The 20,495-nt window shown below is 47.2% G+C and overlaps 1 protein-coding gene across 1 annotated transcript in view; it reads left to right on the top strand.

Annotated features, from left to right (window-relative positions):
• Window positions 1-20,495, top strand: part of igf1rb (insulin-like growth factor 1b receptor) — a 74,036-nt gene that overhangs the window by 30,617 nt on the left and 22,924 nt on the right. Inside the window, exons 3-10 of the mRNA XM_027024666.2 lie at window positions 7,142-7,445; window positions 8,270-8,406; window positions 8,553-8,697; window positions 9,228-9,436; window positions 9,647-9,773; window positions 9,898-10,139; window positions 10,232-10,399; window positions 10,717-10,924. Coding sequence (XP_026880467.2) covers window positions 7,142-7,445; window positions 8,270-8,406; window positions 8,553-8,697; window positions 9,228-9,436; window positions 9,647-9,773; window positions 9,898-10,139; window positions 10,232-10,399; window positions 10,717-10,924 — 1,540 coding nt within the window. The remainder of the gene's footprint in view (window positions 1-7,141; window positions 7,446-8,269; window positions 8,407-8,552; window positions 8,698-9,227; window positions 9,437-9,646; window positions 9,774-9,897; window positions 10,140-10,231; window positions 10,400-10,716; window positions 10,925-20,495) is intronic.

The raw sequence follows: 20,495 nt of genomic DNA, 5'->3' as shown, positions 1-20,495 counted from the left end.
GCAGTTTCTTGAGTCCCTGGTAGCTACCAGTACTAAATGTGAACTGGATGGGTAGGCCGTTGCAGTATAAAGGGTGTCCTTAATTGAAGGCTCTGCTGCAGTGGAGCAAGCTGAGGGGCTTTCTCGTTTCTGTATTTGTTCCTTCATCGTTTGCTCATTGATGACTGTGTGATTGAATGTCAGCCGATTTTAAAAAGGGGGGGAAAAGGTTGTATTTGCTTGTGGTGCAAAAAGTTGCACAATATTTGTTTTTGTTCCTTCTTCCTTGAAAAGGACCTGAGTGTTTCCAAACAGCTGAATTTCTTGTTGACCGAAGGCTCCCGTCATCTTGGCTCAAGCAGGGCTGAACATGCCTGGCTGAGTGAGTCTAGGGTTTTGGGGAGTGGCAAAAGTGTACCACTGTAAAGGAAAGGGATTTTTAACACAAGACTAAACAAGAGGATCACTGCGTAATTTGGCACGGTAATCGGTTTATGTTGTTTTCATAAATTTGGAAGCCAAAATCGTAACTGGGAAGCACTGTATCGTAAGTGTCACCCTCCCCCAAACTAATATGACTGAGGACAGTCCTGTTCATCTTACTGTCTGCCAGTGGCATTTTTAGTTGACAATGATCTGTCTGCACCTACAGGCCTTCATACTGCCGTAAAAGATGGGTGAGAAGCAGTTCACGGAGGAAACGTGATCTTCATAATGCGTGTGCAGTTGCAGTCTTGAGGCAGTTGGGTGAGGCAGGAAGTTCACGCGGCCGTGTTTTGTCTTGTGTTAGGCGGGGTGTGATTTCCATTGTCGCTGTGCTCAGCTTTCCTGGCGGCGGATACCCTAACGAGGCGGAATCACTAACGAAGTGGATACAGTCCTGCACCCCTGCAGCATTCAGCACACTAAGCCGTTAAGCCACGCCTCCAGATCATCTTCAGACCACACCTCCCCCCAGAAATCCCTCACTTCAGGCATGTTGCTGTGCCTTTCTTGCCTCTTGTGCAGGAGGTGGGGAGGTGGGGCTGGGGCGAGGGAGGGAGAAAGGACCCACTGTGCCAGCCAGTGCAACCTGTTTTCCTCAGACATGCTGGTTTGTGGCAGCCAGGATGATGGAAAGACCTTGGATCAACTCGACGTTTCCTTAATTAATATGGAAGAGAAGCCAAGGTGACGATGTTGAATCAAAACAAATCTCCTCAGGGCTTTTGGAGTGGTGACTTTGTATATGTGAGAGGAAGATATGTGAGCATGAGCTTTTGTCTTCGTTCTGTCCTGGCATGGCTGGCCATAGCGAGGCCAAACAGCTCTCTATTTTTGGCCTAATGTTAACAAAGTTAGCTGCCCATGGCTGTGCTAGTTGTTTTTTCATTTTTCTTTCTTTTTCCATTCTTTTCATCTTTTTTTGCCCAGCATGTGTGCCTTTCCTCCCTGTCACTGTTTGTTTCATCTTAATATGTCAATGTGACCGACATTGTAAGCAAATATATGATAAATATCTTTAAAAATTATAAGATTATGTACTTCAGACCCCCTACCCTTTTTTTTGTTGTTGTATCTCAGTTCGAGAACCATTGCCATAAACAACACTGACCTGCATACATCTTATGAAAGCACTAAATAATTAAAACCTGGTAATTTTCTCATATGTAGTTTACTGGTTAGGTTCTTTCAAGTCTAAAAACCTAATTATTCTATAATATATAAATGGTCACCCAAGTCAAATTACAATTTAAGCTTTTTGGTTTGTGTAGCTAGACCTATTCTTGCAAAGACCTAGTATAATTTAACAGCTGTTTGGCCAGTTAATAGCTATTTTCACAGGATATTCAGAGAGACTTTTTTTAATCAGAAGTTTTAGAAATAAATTATGCCATTCATTTTCACCATTATCTTTTATGTTTTTAAATTCTCAGTTAATACCATGATATTTTGAAACTCTTATGCACAGATTTCAAACTACAGTACCACTACAGCACCCCTAGTGATGTGAATGAAAATGTCTTTTGGCACTGAGTCCATCTCATTTTCATTTTCTGCACCAGTGCTGCCCCTGGCACTGAGGCATACACACGCTGTTTCCAACAGCTGATCTAGCAGCAGATCAGGAGTCATTTGCTCAGTTCAGTAAAAGCTGGTGTATTGTTATTGTTTTTTATTGATTAAAAAAAGACAAAACCTCTGGTAGAAAAACAGATGAACTACGCTGCTGTAACAATGCTTTCAAATGAAACCGTGGCTAGAAAATAGGACTTGGCCTGCAGAAGAAAGGGCTATTTTCAGAGCACAGTGGGCTGATGAGTTTAAGTGGCACGACAGTGGAGCAAAGATGGTGTAGAAGGCAAAACTAGAGCACATTGTGGGAAGTCTTCTGGTGCTCATGCACCACAGCTGTTCTGTAGGACACTGGAGTTTCTGGCTGCTGCATCGCAGAGCAGTGCAACAGAAAGTAAACAGGCATTCAAATGTTTACGCTAGACAAGTTAGCCTCTGCGTAGTTGAAGCCCACTGATTTGTTTGCAGATTAAAAACACAAACACACACATACATACACACAGAGAGAGAGGGAGAGATTGCATGCAAATCATATTTGCCTTTGAAGAAGTATTTTAATTGTGTGAGTGTGCATCTGTGCAGTACACACATTTGTGTATTGGGGCAAGTGTCGGGAGCTCACAAACAATAGTCCCACCATTCTAGCCTTGGGCTGGTATAAACGCCCTGCCCTGTTGTCACTGAATGCCAGCAAGGTGAGAGGAAATACCACACATGCATGCACCTGCTCACCGCTGTCTGTCTGTGTGCATGTCTCTCTCTCTCTCTCTCTCTCAAAAAAAGAAAACAAAAATACTTCGCAGCCCATACAGTCTGTGCTGGCCTTGCGCTCGAAAGGTGCAGTGTCCTTCCCGAGAAACCCCCACCCGGGTTCCAGAGCTGTGCCCTCTGCCTGTTCCAAATGCAATTTGCAAAGCGCTGAACTCTCTGGGAGGAGGTGTTGCCCACTTCCAGCTCTGGAAGGCCATGAGATGTATATAAGGCATGCGAGGGTGCTGAATGGGATGGGCTGTGTTTACCTGCTGGTGCTTTTCCATGCAGCCCCCTGCCTGCTGCACGTAGATGGCTGCATGGCTTCATTGCCTGGTTTATTGTGATGGGAGCTTGGAATACCACGTCTTACACAGGCTCCAGAATCTGCACTGACCCAGCACTGACGCTGCATCTTCTGTGATCAGAGAGCAGCAAGGAGGTGTGGGGGTGTGTGTGGGAGTGTTGGGGTGGGTGTGTGCGTGTGCGCACATATACATGCATACACAGAGCGATGGACGGATATATATTTTCCGTGCTTAATCTCAGCAGTGACTAGCTAAAGGCTCACAGGCAGAAGCTTCTTCTATAGCATTTCCAACCCCTCGAGCAGCGTGGATTTAATCCTGATTTAATCTGGCTGGGCTCACTGGAGCTGATGCAGATGAAGTGAACCGAGGCTCGGGTCTCAGCATCCAGAAGACGACGGCCATAGTCTTTCTGCCGCAGCGAACGCGGGCCTTATCGGGGCCACTGTACTGTAGGCTACTGCGCGTGATTGAGCAGCCTGGCTGAAGCTGCGCCTGCACTGTGCCATGTCCCTCTACGCAGGGACTTGGTTGGCCCTGCTGCCAATTTTCAGCCAAGTCAGTAGGTGGGAAAATACTATGCTTTTATTTGTTTGTTACATACTTTTTATCTGATGCATGTCCGTAGACATTTAGTAGGTGTTTTCACATTTCCTAGTATACCAGTCGTCAGCAGATGCCTTAGACAAGTGTCCTCCAAGAATATGGGATGCCATTTGTGCTAATTTTAAACTATAAAGTAAATATATGAGTAAGTGCAACAACATAGCTAAGTGAGTCAAACATTTTTTGAAAACACAGCAAATATTATTGTTAATAATATATTATTTTAATGCAATTATATAATTGTCATGTCACTTTTCATTTATTTACTGTAGCTTTTATTTTTTAATAATCTTTTTTTATTTCATAATAGAAGTCACTTGAATGGGCTCTCATTTCTTTTTTTTTCTTCCCTTTTTACTATTTGCCATTTCATGCTTGTTCTGTGCAGCCTTTTTTCCACAAAGTTTTACTTAACTGTGTCGGGAATAATGGGAAGAATCTCTTCATCCATGGGATAATCATCTGTTGTTGAGTGTGTTTTCTTGCATCTAGCGCTAGCCTATTGTTGGACACATCCTAACTTAAAAGCTGTGGTGGACTTTAATGATGTAGTGTAAGAGGGAAGCAGACAAAACAGATCGGAGTCATCTGACACCTTCAACAGTAATTATGGACTGGATTTGTACCACATAGACCTGGTCTGGATTTTGCATGGACAGTTTTCAAATGTATGCCTACCTAGCCAGCTAGTAGAATTAGGTCATTATGGGGACTATATTGGTTGGAAATGGAACAAATGTCATTCCATACAAGAAGTCTAGGAGGGTGCCATGTGTCCAGTGTGAATGAACTCTTTGCTTCCTGCTGTTGCCTGTATTTACATGCAGCCTTCTGGAACTCACGTCAAGCTTATCTACATCTTCACAGCCTCCTGACCTTAATCATTCTCTCTCTCTCTCTCTTTCTCTCACTTTACCTCCCCTTACTCTTTCTCTTGATCTCTTTCCCCATATCTCTCTGCCTCGACCTCTCTTGCCATCTCTGCTTTCCATCTTTCTATCTTTCTCTCTCTCTTTTACGCTTTCCTCTTTGTGTTCTCTTTCAACTGCAAAGTCAACACATGGTACATTCCTTGCAATACAGGAGTGACCAACTAAGGGCGGTACTGCATGATTCATTTTGATGAGAAGCTTAGAAAATATGTATGGTGAAAATATGTACATTCGAACCTCAACTTTGCCATCAATAATTAAACTGGGGGGAAACTACTGCGGGAAAACCACAGAAGTCATAAATGCCTAAAATATGTTAATCTATTTTCTCCTTTACTACCATAAATATGTACACCCATTTATCACAAATGTATGTACATATTTATTATTATTATTTATTATTATTTTAGTCCGCAGACCACATACTTGGGGGTTAGAGATATTCTTGGTTTTCCCATGTTCGTGAGGGTTAGGGGCTCACGGCCCCCCGCAGAAGTGGAAAAGCCACAAATATCTCTTACACCCCCTCAATACCAAGCGATTGTCTCAGTTTCCTGTGTATGGATTATTAGCATAGCCCTTAACCTATAAATACGCTAAGACTTTGTAGTAGTTCATCCAAAAAATGTAAATTTGAAATATTAAATATTCTAATTGGAGAGTGGCTATGAGAAACTGGCTGTGAGTAATACTTGCATGTGGCCCTTTTAGAAAAAACACAGTGCTTAAAGTTAACCTGCAAGTATTCATATAACCCTTTCTCACTGATATTGCTTCCATGATGCATATTCTAGATTTTCCGATGGTTGTTCTTGAATGCTCCATGGGTTACACTTCTGTCAGACTGTAGTACCCTTGTGGAATTATGACGGCGAGGTTTTCAAAAGAATAGCCACTGGGCTCCACACTGACTGGCAGGTGTTCCCTGTGTCTGTGCGGTCTAGCTTCAGAGGGGTCATCCAAGTTCATTCAGATGGAATGCGGGGGATGGGGGGGCAGGGCAGGGGCCTGAATCTGTATTTATGTTGTCCTGATAAGAAAAATTTGTTAAAATGACTCATTTTTAACTAATTTTCCACTGAGCCCCACCCCAAAGTCTGTCGTAATCTTCTCACAGGTATTCCTTTATTCATCTTACAGTGCCCTAATACCTGCCCATGGCCATTTTGGAAGCTGTCTGTGTGTTTCCCCACCTACAGCTGCCTTAAAGTGCACATGAGCAGGGAGCTCGTCTGAATGTAGGCCATTGCTGTGCTAAAGCTGGTGGTTTCCTTGCTGGTGCTCTGACCTGAATCAGTTTCCTCCCCCCCACCCCCCCCCACCCCACAATGCGCTCTTATTTAGAATGATAGCAGAGGACTCTGGTTATGTTATATGTAGTCTTGGCTCACTGGAATCTGTGGATTGGATTTATGTCAAAGATGGACCAGGGCTCTCAGTATTACCCTACATTTGCTCAAACCTGTGCCAGATTTACCAAGAGGCCTTGGCAAGAGGAATGCTTTTTACCAGCGCTTCAACAAGGGTTGTCTTTTGACACAGTGGTTCTCTTTTAAAACCATTTGACCTGTTTTACCCCTAGTTGTAAACTAATCCTTGGTGACCGTATACAACAGCGGTGTGTGTGGAATGGGGTTTCCACCTTTGTGAACAAAAATTTTGGAAAATGATTTAGCACTCAACAAAGGTGGAGGTGAGGAGACACTCAAGTCACTCAACGTGCTTCATTTGCACTGTCAGTGCTATAGAACCTACAAAGTTTTGCACTAATCTAAGTCCCAGTTCATATAGAGACCTGATAGCAGAGTAAAAGAGAGGATTTTTGCCCTGACATTAATAAGATTGGATAGTCTTTGTTCACAGTGAGATTTAAAAGGTACATTATGATTATTCTTTATTCTAATATAATTGAAATAGCATGCATGTTCACCAATTGTTGTTTCCAGTTATTTCCTTTTCGATTTAAAAATGAGGGAACTAAACTTCCAGAACAGTGCTGAAGTCCAAACTGCAGTTGTTATTGGTAGACCTGTGAGGAGTATGGAGTTACTAACCCAATCTAACTAGTTCCAGTTAGACAGGGTTGGTATAAAAAATTGGATTCCTGTTCCTACAGTTGTAGCTTCCTTGTGGGCCTAAAGGAAAAGGCACCAGCTTTCCTCCCAATGCTGGGCTAACAACTGGCTTCCTCCTACCCTGGCCTTGGCACTGGCACCTCTGACGAAACCAAAACAGTCCTCTCAAACAACTGTGGCGGCTTTGTTGTGGCTTCAGTTGCCACAATCTTTAGGCTATTTAGGCTTCTAGGCTTAAGGCTCTAGTATATTTATATCATTCAAATCTATTTCCTCATTGGCCCATGCATCCATCCACCCAAACACCCGAAAAACAATGACAAAAAGCAACCCTGAAAATGCAGAGCAGGATTCTGACTGGAATGCTATTGCGATGTCAGTGTGAAGCATGGAGGACAGTCACGCCTCCAACCCCTGCCCTCCTTTTCTTCTGCAGTGTGCCCAGAGCGGTGTGGGCAGCGGGCATGCACGAGCTCGGGCGAGTGCTGCCACCCCGAGTGCCTGGGCAGCTGCACAGTGCCAGACAGCGACAGGGCATGCGCCGCCTGCCAGCACTATTACCACGAGGGCCGCTGCGTGCCGGACTGCCCACAAGACACCTACAAGTTTGAGGGCTGGCGCTGCATCACCATGGATTTGTGCTCCCGCATCCACCTGCCAGACTACGAGCAATTCGTCATCCATGGAAGGGAATGCATGTCGGACTGCCCACCAGGCTTCACCCGCAGTGAGGGCCAGAGGTACCTACGCCAGTCACATAATCCACGAAGGCAATGTGGGGTCAGATTAACAGTGGCAGCCAGGCCCGGCACCATGGTGTTGCCCTTTGTTCTCTGGGCCAGTGGCCTTTGAAATTAATTGGTAGGCTAATCCTTAGTATTTTCCAGTTATTTTAATATCTACACGCAATCACCACATGATTAAAGCACCAGGACCTACTGAAGGAGGAGCCGTGTGCTAGGAATAAGATCTTGCAACCTGGTGACGCTGCACTGTGTTCAAGTCCTGGCAGCCTCACGCTAAAGTAGGTTAGTCCAGTAAAGTGCTGGTGGCCTGGGAAAGCAGAGCTTGTGCAGTGCTCAGGTCGTGTGCTAAGCCAGGAATAGCTATTGGTAATTCAATAAAGCCATTGTAGGCATTTTGTAGACCACTATTGCATTGCTGCAACTGTGGTGGACATTTGCCTCTGTTAGCATTTTTAATCTGTGGATGATGTGTAGAGTCTCTGTGACTCGGTGGGTAAAAATGATATATTAAAGTTTAAATAATGGTCCTGCCTTAGCAAAAACATCATTAAAACAAACATTCTTGTAACTGATTATTCTTCTAACTGATTCATTATTTCACCAATTTCACCAGGATTTTTTAAATGGATGTATTAATAATCTAATGTAGTTTATTTACCAGTCATCTCATTGTGTTCTTTGAATGATATAAAGTAGGAAGGGACCTGAGGCTCACATCCACTTTCTTAAACTGCATTATAATCGCATCAAATCAAAGGAGAAAAGTGAATTCCTATTATAATAATTTGCTGTTTTGTTTTTCTATTTTTGTCTTACAGTATGTTATGCAACGCCTGTGATGGCTTGTGTGACAAGTTATGTGAAGTGAAGGTCATTGACTCAGTGGATGCTGCACAGTCCCTGAAAGATTGCACTGTTATCAGAGGCAACCTGCACATTAACATCCGCCGTGGCAGTAAGTGAAGGGATCCAAGCACTTTTTTCAATGCAAATTCAGTTTGAATTTGTGTACAGAATAATGTTCATCTCTCTCTCTCTCTCTCTCTCTCTCTCTCTCTCTCTCTCTTTCACTCACACGCGCACGTATGCCTGCACATTTAGATAATATAGCCTCTGAGCTGGAGAAGTTCCTAGGCCTCATAAAGACAGTGACAGGATATGTGAGGATTCGTCATTCTCACACACTGGGCTCGCTGTCCTTCCTTAAAAGTCTACGTTACATCAATGGAGAAGAGCTCTATGAGAAGTAAGTATCTTCTGGTGGACTCTCTCAAGCTTTCTTGCTATGCAATTCCAAAGATGAGTGTGAACATTCTACTAAATCAGTTTAAAACAGTCCATTTCATCATTGTTTCAAAGTGGTTGATCAGAGGTTCACTTTTTTGGACACATTACCTTAGAACAGATCATGGCTAGTAATGAGCTTTGAGCTTTCAGCAGCAGGGTTTCAGCACTGAGCACAGGCAGCAGAGTTTCAGCACTGAGCACAGGCAGCAGGGTTTCAGCACTGAACGCAGGCAGCAGTCGGTTTCTGCTTCTTCCCATTCCTAAAGCACGTCATTTATAAAGGATATATTTTCATGTGCCAAACAGATCTATTTGCTACATTTGAGCCTGTTATTATTGCTGTCCTGCATGACTGCAGCACTGTGTTTAATTCCGCATTATGTGACTGCTGCATTGCATGGCTTGGCCGCATAACGGAGCCTTTGTCCAAAACCAGGTGCTGAAACATGGTAATTTTACAGTTTCTTTGTCTTGTCTACCTTGCTCCAGCATGTATGCCTTCTCCGCACTGGACAACCAGAACCTCCAGTTCCTGTGGGACTGGTCGCAGCACAATCTGACCATCCATGCAGGAAAACTCTTCTTCCGCCTCAACCCCAAACTGTGCATGTCGGAGATCCGCAAGATGTGGATGAAGACTGGCATCAAGGAGAGGTTTGTTGAGGAGGAATTCCGCAACAATGGAGACCGCGCAAGCTGTGAGTATCATTCTGTCTTTCTGTCGATCTTTGTCTTCTTTTGTGTGTCTTATCTATTTGTCTATCAATAAATATCTACCTAGCTATATGCCTGTCTGTCTGCGTTATTTCAGTTTACTAATTGAGCACAGATGAAGAACTACTAATACTTGATTGTTGCTCAGATGTTGCAGTGGTTAAATTTGTTACAAATCCTCATTTTTTTCCCAGGTGAAAGTAAGACTCTAAAATTCATTACCAATACTACTGGAAGTACTACAATAATGTTAACGTGGGAACGTTATCGACCGCCGGATTACAGAGACCTCGTCAGTTTCGTAGTTTACTACAAAGAAGCGTAAGTCATACTCCTCCTGCACTAAGTGACTTTGACCTATTCCTGGGTCAGGAACTCTATTCTCAGTTTTCCACATTAAACAGTACTGTAGTACTAAGGTGCTGACCATGGTATTGTGTGATAGGCCTTATCAGAATATCACTGAGTTTGACGGTCAAGACGGCTGTGGGTCCAACAGCTGGATGACTGTGGATGTGGACCTATCCCAGGACCGAAACAAGAACCCTGGTGTCTTCTTGTCTGGCCTCAAGCCCTGGACCCAGTACGCCATCTTTGTGAAGGCTGTCACCTTGGTGGTGGAAGATAAAGACAGACACATTCTTGGGGCCAAGAGCGACCTGGTGTATATTTGGACTAAACCTTCAGGTAAGGAGAGAAACTAGAGCTCAGGCTCCCGAAGACATGGTTTCTGAAAGCGTTTTAAAAGTTTAAACCTGTATACATTCTTCTCCTGTTAGCACCCACGATGCCTGTCGATGTCCGTGCCTATTCCAACTCATCCTCGAGTTTAGTGGTTCGCTGGTCTCCTCCTGTGTCTCCAAATGGGAATCACACCTTCTATCTGCTCCGCTGGCAGCAGCAGGGGGAAGACCGCGAGCTCTACCAACACAACTACTGTTCCAAAGGTTTGTCCCAATGCTCAAAGCAGATCCACTACATGGGGTTGGTTTTTTTTTTGGGGAAGAAGTGCTACTCTAAGGGCTGCTTCAATGAAAGTGTTTATTTTATCACTGACTTCATCGTCCATCATAAACACTGGAGACTGGTTACTATGGAGAATTGTCTTTTCCCAGGAAATTTTTTTTGCTTTTGCTATATTGTTCTTGCTGCCAGATCTCCCATGAAGAGCTTTAATTGGGTTTTTAAATAAACAAGTCCTGCGTTTAGTTTGATTTGGAATTGGTTCTTGAGTTTAGCTCTTTCCTTCCACATGTCTGCACAGAGCTAAAGATTCCCATCCGGATCTCTGCCACGGGAGTGACGGACCTTGTGGAGGACACAAAGCCTGCCAATCCAGACGCAGGTGGGCGGGACCAAACCCCTTGCTGTCCATGCCCCAAGTCAGAAAAAGAACTCAAGAGGATTGAGGATGACATTTACTACCGCAAAGCCTTCGAGAACTTCCTCCACAACTCCATCTTTAAACCTAGGTAAAGACATGACTTTAAGGCCGCGGAAAAACACACATACAGTTCTGCAGGTTGTTTACCTCAGATTTGGCCTCAGACTCGAAGGCGGCGGAGGTACAGCAATCATGAGAGCTTGTTTCCACTCCCACGATGCAGCCTTGGGCCATCATGCTTACGTGTCACTTGACTGTAACCCCTCTGTGCATTAAAACGGTATTGAAAACCAATCAATCTTCAAAATGTAGTAGGAACTGCAGTTCGAAAGCAGGGTTTATCTGTCTTTTTGACAGATATTTGTTTCTTGTGCGCTCATTTGGGAAAGTTTTTGCCGTTGGTTTGGTAATTGCCCCCTTCGATACTTGCGCTCAGGCTTCAGCCTCTCGGTGGGGGAGGAGGCGGAGCAGGGAGGCTTGCCGGGCGGATGGCACGCTCGGAACCGCTGCTCTCTCTGTTCTAAAAGGTGTAACACACTGAGCGTTCTGTTCGGATAAGAGGAGCCACATCTGTGTCCCATTACCTACCAGTTTTGTGTCGGCTGGTGGATACAGCACACACAACAGACAGATGCTCCTCGTTGAACTAGCCCATACAAAACACAGGGTGATAGCCTTGGGCCTGCTTACACACACGCATATACGCTCACACACACACCCCATTGTGATTCACGAATCGTCACGATGTGTGCGTATGCCTGTGCCGACATGTTTTCATTCTTTTCTGTCCTCCGGAGCTCGCCAAACAACAGCTAATGTTACTTTAGCCAGTTCTTATTGAGGCGCATGAGCCTCAGTGGACTCCAGCACCTCTCGGGCTGCCTGTGATTCTTTAAAAGTAGGCCAATCTCCACCCTGCATTGTTCAACAGTGGGACTGTCTCGCGAATGTGTCGCCCTTCTCTCGTCGGGTGTGTCATTGTCTGGTTGTCCAGAGAAACACTAGTGACAGACGCATCAGGCAACTGTAAAATATGCCTGTTGCCATACTAGCATCATATGGGTTTGTTTGTTTGTTTAAAAACATCAAAACCAAATAACAAGTGTAGTGCCCCAAGATTCTATAGAGTTCAGAAGGTCCTAATTTTTGAGAAATTCTAAATGGAGAGAAAGACACAGAGGGGAACTGAAATCAGATGAGATCTCATCCATTTACTTACAGATTTTCCTCTAAACAGCGTAGGCCGGAGCGGCTGCCAGGAAACGCCTGGTAATGCCATCTGGAATACCGATGCAATACAGGGAATATCCCCTCCAGCCGGAGAGTGGGCCCGATCAATGAGTGCTATTTGGCAGGCAAGCTTCCAGCTGGGGCGGGAGGGAGGGAGAGAAGGAGAGAGAGGACTAGATGAAAAGGGAGAGAGAGAGAGAGAGGTGACTAGATGAGAAGGGAGAGAGAGAGAGAGGACTAGATGAGAAGGGAGAGAGAGAGAGAGGACTAGATGAGAAGGGAGAGAGAGAGAGAGAGGACTAGATGAGAAGAGAGAGAAAGAGAGAGAGGACTAGATGAGAAGGGAGAGAGAGAGAGAGGACTAGATGAGAAGGGAGAAAGAGAGAGAGAGGACTAGATGAGAAGGGAGAGAGAGAGAGAGAGGACTAGATGAGAAGGGAGAGAGAGAGAGAGAGAGGACTAGATGAGAAGGGAGAGAGAGAGAGAGAGAGGACTAGATGAGAAGGGAGAGAGAGAGAGAGAGGACTAGATGAGAAGGGAGAGAGAGAGAGAGAGAGGACTAGATGAGAAGGGAGAGAGAGAGAGAGAGGACTAGATGAGAAGGGAGAGAGAGAGAGAGAGGACTAGATGAGAAGGGAGAGAGAGAGAGAGAGGACTAGATGAGAAGGGAGAGAGAGAGAGAGAGGACTAGATGAGAAGGGAGAGAGAGAGAGAGAGGACTAGATGAGAAGGGAGAGAGAGAGAGAGAGGACTAGATGAGAAGGGAGAGAGAGAGAGAGAGAGGACTAGATGAGAAGGGAGAGAGAGAGAGAGAGGACTAGATGAGAAGGGAGAGAGAGAGAGAGAGGACTAGATGAGAAGGGAGAGAGAGAGAGAGAGGACTAGATGAGAAGGGGGAGAGAGAGAGGACTAGATGAGAAGGGGGGAGAGAGAGAGAGAGGACTAGATGAGAAGGGGGAGAGAGAGAGAGAGAGGACTAGATGAGAAGGGAGAGAGAGAGAGAGAGGACTAGATGAGAAGGGAGAGAGAGAGAGAGGACTAGATGAGAAGGGAGAGAGAGAGAGAGGACTAGATGAGAAGGGAGAGAGAGAGAGAGGACTAGATGAGAAGGGAGAGAGAGAGAGAGAGGACTAGATGAGAAGGGAGAGAGAGAGAGAGAGAGAGAGGACTAGATGAGAAGGGAGAGAGAGAGAGAGAGAGAGGACTAGATGAGAAGGGAGAGAGAGAGAGAGAGAGGACTAGATGAGAAGGGAGAGAGAGAGAGAGAGAGAGGACTAGATGAGAAGGGAGAGAGAGAGAGAGAGAGAGAGAGAGAGGACTAGATGAGAAGGGAGAGAGAGAGAGGACTAGATGAGAAGGGAGAGAGAGAGAGAGAGAGGACTAGATGAGAAGGGAGAGAGAGAGAGAGAGGACTAGATGAGAAGGGAGAGAGAGAGAGAGGACTAGATGAGTGAGGACTAGATGAGAAGGGAGAGAGGACTAGATGAGAGAGGACTAGATGAGAAGGGAGAGAGAGAGAGGACTAGATGAGAAGGGAGAGAGAGAGAGGACTAGATGAGAAGGGAGAGAGAGAGAGAGGACTAGATGAGAAGGGAGAGAGAGAGAGAGGACTAGATGAGAAGGGAGAGAGAGAGGACTAGATGAGAAGGGAGAGAGAGAGGACTAGATGCGAAGGGAGAGAGAGAGGACTAGATGAGAAGGGAGAGAGAGAGGACTAGATGAGAAGGGAGAGAGAGAGGACTAGATGAGAAGGGAGAGAGAGAGGACTAGATGAGAAGGGAGAGAGAGAGGACTAGATGAGAAGGGAGAGAGAGAGGACTAGATGAGAAGAGAGAGAGAGAGGACTAGATGAGAAGGGAGAGAGAGAGAGAGGACTAGATGAGAAGGGAGAGAGAGAGGACTAGATGAGAAGGGAGAGAGAGAGGACTAGATGAGAAGGGAGAGAGAGAGAGAGGACTAGATGAGAAGGGAGAGAGAGAGAGAGAGGAGAAGGGAGAGAGAGAGAGAGGACTAGATGAGAAGGGAGAGAGAGAGAGAGAGAGGAGAAGGGAGAGAGAGAGAGAGAGAGGACTAGATGAGAAGGGAGAGAGAGAGGACTAGATGAGAAGGGAGAGAGAGAGGACTAGATGAGAAGGGAGAGAGAGAGGACTAGATGAGAAGGGAGAGAGAGAGGACTAGATGAGAAGGGAGAGAGAGAGAGAGAGGAGAAGGGAGAGAGAGAGAGAGAGAGGACTAGATGAGAAGGGAGAGAGAGAGGACTAGATGAGAAGGGAGAGAGAGAGGACTAGATGAGAAGGGAGAGAGAGAGGACTAGATGAGAAGGGAGAGAGAGAGGACTAGATGAGAAGGGAGAGAGAGAGGACTAGATGAGAAGGGAGAGAGAGAGGACTAGATGAGAAGGGAGAGAGAGAGGACTAGATGAGAAGGGAGAGAGAGAGAGAGGACTAGATGAGAAGGGAGAGAGAGAGAGAGAGGACTAGATGAGAAGGGAGAGAGAGAGAGGACTAGATGAGAAGGGAGAGAGAGAGAGAGAGAGAGGACTAGATGAGAAGGGAGAGAGAGAGAGGACTAGATGAGAAGGGAGAGAGAGAGAGGACTAGATGAGAAGGGGGAGAGAGAGAGAGGATTAGATGAGAAGGGGGAGAGAGAGAGAGGACTAGATGAGAAGGGGGAGAGAGAGAGAGAGGACTAGATGAGAAGGGGGAGAGAGAGAGAGAGGACTAGATGAGAAGGGGGAGAGAGAGAGAGAGGACTAGATGAGAAGGGGGAGAGAGAGAGAGAGGACTAGATGAGAAGGGGGAGAGAGAGAGAGAGGACTAGATGAGAAGGGGGAGAGAGAGAGAGAGGACTAGATGAGAAGGGGGAGAGAGAGAGAGAGGACTAGATGAGAAGGGGGAGAGAGAGAGAGAGGACTAGATGAGAAGGGGGAGAGAGAGAGAGAGGACTAGATGAGAAGGGGTAGAGAGAGAGAGAGGACTAGATGAGAAGGGGGAGAGAGAGAGAGAGGACTAGATGAGAAGGGGGAGAGAGAGAGAGAGGACTAGATGAGAAGGGGGAGAGAGAGAGAGAGGACTAGATGAGAAGGGGGAGAGAGAGAGAGAGGACTAGATGAGAAGGGGGAGAGAGAGAGAGGACTAGATGAGAAGGGGGAGAGAGAGAGAGAGGACTAGATGAGAAGGGGGAGAGAGAGAGAGGACTAGATGAGAAGGGGGAGAGAGAGAGAGAGGACTAGATGAGAAGGGGGAGAGAGAGAGAGAGGACTAGATGAGAAGGGGGAGAGAGAGAGAGAGGACTAGATGAGAAGGGGGAGAGAGAGAGAGAGGACTAGATGAGAAGGGGGAGAGAGAGAGAGAGGACTAGATGAGAAGGGGGAGAGAGAGAGAGAGGACTAGATGAGAAGGGGGAGAGAGAGAGAGAGGACTAGATGAGAAGGGGGAGAGAGAGAGAGAGAGGACTAGATGAGAAGGGGGAGAGAGAGAGAGAGGACTAGATGAGAAGGGGGAGAGAGAGAGAGAGGACTAGATGAGAAGGGAGAGAGAGAGAGGACTAGATGAGAAGGGGGAGAGAGAGAGAGAGGACTAGATGAGAAGGGGGAGAGAGAGAGAGAGGACTAGATGAGAAGGGGGAGAGAGAGAGAGAGGACTAGATGAGAAGGGGGAGAGAGAGAGAGAGGACTAGATGAGAAGGGGGAGAGAGAGAGAGAGGACTAGATGAGAAGGGGGAGAGAGAGAGAGAGGACTAGATGAGAAGGGGGAGAGAGAGAGAGAGGACTAGATGAGAAGGGGGAGAGAGAGAGAGGACTAGATGAGAAGGGGGAGAGAGAGAGAGAGGACTAGATGAGAAGGGAGAGAGAGAGAGAGAGAGAGGACTAGATGAGAAGGGAGAGAGAGAGAGAGAGAGGACTAGATGAGAAGGGAGAGAGAGAGAGAGAGAGGACTAGATGAGAAGGGAGAGAGAGAGAGAGAGAGGACTAGATGAGAAGGGAGAGAGAGAGAGAGAGAGAGAGGACTAGATGAGAAGGGAGAGAGAGAGAGGACTAGATGAGAAGGGAGAGAGAGAGAGAGAGAGGACTAGATGAGAAGGGAGAGAGAGAGAGAGAGGACTAGATGAGAAGGGAGAGAGAGAGAGAGGACTAGATGAGTGAGGACTAGATGAGAAGGGAGAGAGGACTAGATGAGAGAGGACTAGATGAGAAGGGAGAGAGAGAGAGGACTAGATGAGAAGGGAGAGAGAGAGAGGACTAGATGAGAAGGGAGAGAGAGAGAGAGGACTAGATGAGAAGGGAGAGAGAGAGAGAGAGAGGACTAGATGAGAAGGGAGAGAGAGAGAGAGAGAGAGAGAGAGGACTAGATGAGAAGGGAGAGAGAGAGAGGACTAGATGAGAAGGGAGAGAGAGAGAGAGAGAGGACTAGATGAGAAGGGAGAGAGAGAGAGAGAGGACTAGATGAGAAGGGAGAGAGAGAGAGAGGACTAGATGAGTGAGGACTAGATGAGAAGGGAGAGAGGACTAGATGAGAGAGGACTAGATGAGAAGGGAGAGAGAGAGAGGACTAGATGAGAAGGGAGAGAGAGAGAGGACTAGATGAGAAGGGAGAGAGAGAGAGAGGACTAGATGAGAAGGGAGAGAGAGAGAGAGGACTAGATGAGAAGGGAGAGAGAGAGGACTAGATGAGAAGGGAGAGAGAGAGGACTAGATGCGAAGGGAGAGAGAGAGGACTAGATGAGAAGGGAGAGAGAGAGGACTAGATGAGAAGGGAGAGAGAGAGGACTAGATGAGAAGGGAGAGAGAGAGGACTAGATGAGAAGGGAGAGAGAGAGGACTAGATGAGAAGGGAGAGAGAGAGGACTAGATGAGAAGAGAGAGAGAGAGGACTAGATGAGAAGGGAGAGAGAGAGAGAGGACTAGATGAGAAGGGAGAGAGAGAGAGGACTAGATGAGAAGGGAGAGAGAGAGGACTAGATGAGAAGGGAGAGAGAGAGAGAGGACTAGATGAGAAGGGAGAGAGAGAGAGACTAGATGAGAAGGGAGAGAGAGAGAGAGGACTAGATGAGAAGGGAGAGAGAGAGAGAGAGAGGACTAGATGAGAGAGAGAGAGAGAGAGGACTAGATGAGAAGGGAGAGAGAGAGAGGACTAGATGAGAAGGGAGAGAGAGAGAGGACTAGATGAGAAGGGAGAGAGAGAGGACTAGATGAGAAGGGAGAGAGAGAGGACTAGATGAGAAGGGAGAGAGAGAGAGAGAGGAGAAGGGAGAGAGAGAGAGAGAGAGGACTAGATGAGAAGGGAGAGAGAGAGGACTAGATGAGAAGGGAGAGAGAGAGAGGACTAGATGAGAAGGGAGAGAGAGAGAGGACTAGATGAGAAGGGAGAGAGAGAGAGGACTAGATGAGAAGGGAGAGAGAGAGAGGACTAGATGAGAAGGGAGAGAGAGAGAGGACTAGATGAGAAGGGAGAGAGAGAGAGGACTAGATGAGAAGGGAGAGAGAGAGGACTAGATGAGAAGGGAGAGAGAGAGAGAGGACTAGATGAGAAGGGAGAGAGAGAGAGAGAGGACTAGATGAGAAGGGAGAGAGAGAGAGGACTAGATGAGAAGGGAGAGAGAGAGAGAGAGAGAGGACTAGATGAGAAGGGAGAGAGAGAGAGGACTAGATGAGAAGGGAGAGAGAGAGAGGACTAGATGAGAAGGGGAGAGAGAGAGAGGACTTAGATGAGAAGGGGAGAGAGAGAGAGGACTAGATGAGAAGGGGGAGAGAGAGAGAGAGGACTAGATGAGAAGGGGGAGAGAGAGAGGACTAGATGAGAAGGGAGAGAGAGAGAGAGAGAGGACTAGATGAGAAGGGGGAGAGAGAGAGAGAGGACTAGATGAGAAGGGGAGAGAGAGAGAGAGGACTAGATGAGAAGGGGAGAGAGAGAGAGAGGACTAGATGAGAAGGGGAGAGAGAGAGAGAGGACTAGATGAGAAGGGGAGAGAGAGAGAGAGGACTAGATGAGAAGGGGAGAGAGAGAGAGAGGACTAGATGAGAAGGGGGAGAGAGAGAGAGAGGACTAGATGAGAAGGGAGAGAGAGAGAGGACTAGATGAGAAGGGGGGAGAGAGAGAGAGAGGACTAGATGAGAAGGGGGAGAGAGAGAGAGAGGACTAGATGAGAAGGGGAGAGAGAGAGAGAGGACTAGATGAGAAGGGGGAGAGAGAGAGAGAGGACTAGATGAGAAGGGGGAGAGAGAGAGAGAGGACTAGATGAGAAGGGGAGAGAGAGAGAGAGGACTAGATGAGAAGGGAGAGAGAGAGAGGACTAGATGAGAAGGGGGAGAGAGAGAGAGAGGACTAGATGAGAAGGGGGGAGAGAGAGAGAGAGGACTAGATGAGAAGGGGGAGAGAGAGAGAGAGGACTAGATGAGAAGGGGGAGAGAGAGAGAGAGGACTAGATGAGAAGGGGAGAGAGAGAGAGAGGACTAGATGAGAAGGGGAGAGAGAGAGAGAGGACTAGATGAGAAGGGGGAGAGAGAGAGAGAGGACTAGATGAGAAGGGGGAGAGAGAGAGAGAGGACTAGATGAGAAGGGAGAGAGAGAGAGAGGACTAGATGAGAAGGGGGAGAGAGAGAGAGAGGACTAGATGAGAAGGGGGAGAGAGAGAGAGAGGACTAGATGAGAAGGGGGAGAGAGAGAGAGAGGACTAGATGAGAAGGGGAGAGAGAGAGAGAGGACTAGATGAGAAGGGGAGAGAGAGAGAGAGGACTAGATGAGTAGGGGGAGAGAGAGAGAGAGGACTAGATGAGAAGGGGGGAGAGAGAGAGAGGACTAGATGAGAAGGGGGGAGAGAGAGAGAGGACTAGATGAGAAGGGGGAGAGAGAGAGAGAGAGGACTAGATGAGAAGGGGAGAGAGAGAGAGAGGACTAGATGAGAAGGGGGAGAGAGAGAGAGAGGACTAGATGAGAAGGGGGAGAGAGAGAGGACTAGATGAGAAGGGAGAGAGAGAGAGGACTAGAGGAGAAGGGAGAGAGAGAGAGAGGACTAGATGAGAAGGGGAGAGAGAGAGAGAGGACTAGATGAGAAGGGGAGAGAGAGAGAGAGTACTAGATGAGAAGGGGAGAGAGAGAGAGAGGACTAGATGAGAAGGGGGAGAGAGAGAGAGAGGACTAGATGAGAAGGGGAGAGAGAGAGAGAGGACTAGATGAGAAGGGGAGAGAGAGAGAGAGGACTAGATGAGAAGGGGAGAGAGAGAGAGAGGACTAGATGAGAAGGGGAGAGAGAGAGAGAGGACTAGATGAGAAGGGGGAGAGAGAGAGAGAGGACTAGATGAGAAGGGGGAGAGAGAGAGAGAGGACTAGATGAGAAGGGGGAGAGAGAGAGAGAGGACTAGATGAGAAGGGGGAGAGAGAGAGAGAGGACTAGATGAGAGGGGGAGAGAGAGAGAGAGGACTAGATGAGAAGGGGGAGAGAGAGAGAGAGGACTAGATGAGAAGGGGGAGAGAGAGAGAGAGGACTAGATGAGAAGGGGGAGAGAGAGAGAGAGGACTAGATGAGAAGGGGGAGAGAGAGAGAGGACTAGATGAGAAGGGGGAGAGAGAGAGAGAGGACTAGATGAGAAGGGGGAGAGAGAGAGAGAGGACTAGATGAGAAGGGGGAGAGAGAGAGAGAGGACTAGATGAGAAGGGGGAGAGAGAGAGAGAGGACTAGATGAGAAGGGGGAGAGAGAGAGAGAGGACTAGATGAGAAGGGGGAGAGAGAGAGAGAGGACTAGATGAGAAGGGGGAGAGAGAGAGAGAGGACTAGATGAGAAGGGGGAGAGAGAGAGAGAGGACTAGATGAGAAGGGGGAGAGAGAGAGAGAGGACTAGATGAGAAGGGGGAGAGAGAGAGAGAGGACTAGATGAGAAGGGGAGAGAGAGAGAGAGGACTAGATGAGAAGGGGGAGAGAGAGAGAGAGGACTAGATGAGTAGGGGGAGAGAGAGAGAGAGGACTAGATGAGAAGGGGAGAGAGAGAGAGAGGACTAGATGAGAAGGGGGAGAGAGAGAGAGAGGACTAGATGAGAAGGGGGAGAGAGAGAGAGAGGACTAGATGAGAAGGGGAGAGAGAGAGAGAGGACTAGATGAGAAGGGGGGAGAGAGAGAGAGGACTAGATGAGAAGGGGAGAGAGAGAGAGAGGACTAGATGAGAAGGGGAGAGAGAGAGAGAGGACTAGATGAGAAGGGGAGAGAGAGAGAGAGGACTAGATGAGAAGGGGAGAGAGAGAGAGAGGACTAGATGAGAAGGGGAGAGAGAGAGAGAGGACTAGATGAGAAGGGGAGAGAGAGAGAGAGGACTAGATGAGAAGGGGAGAGAGAGAGAGAGGACTAGATGAGAAGGGGGAGAGAGAGAGAGAGGACTAGATGAGAAGCGAGAGAGAGAGAGGACTAGATGAGAAGGGGGAGAGAGAGAGGACTAGATG

Source organism: Electrophorus electricus, chromosome 1 (genome assembly GCF_013358815.1).
Source record: "Electrophorus electricus isolate fEleEle1 chromosome 1, fEleEle1.pri, whole genome shotgun sequence".
In the NCBI taxonomy this organism is placed as follows: domain Eukaryota; kingdom Metazoa; phylum Chordata; class Actinopteri; order Gymnotiformes; family Gymnotidae; genus Electrophorus; species Electrophorus electricus.
This window is presented reverse-complemented; position numbering and strand designations above follow the sequence as displayed.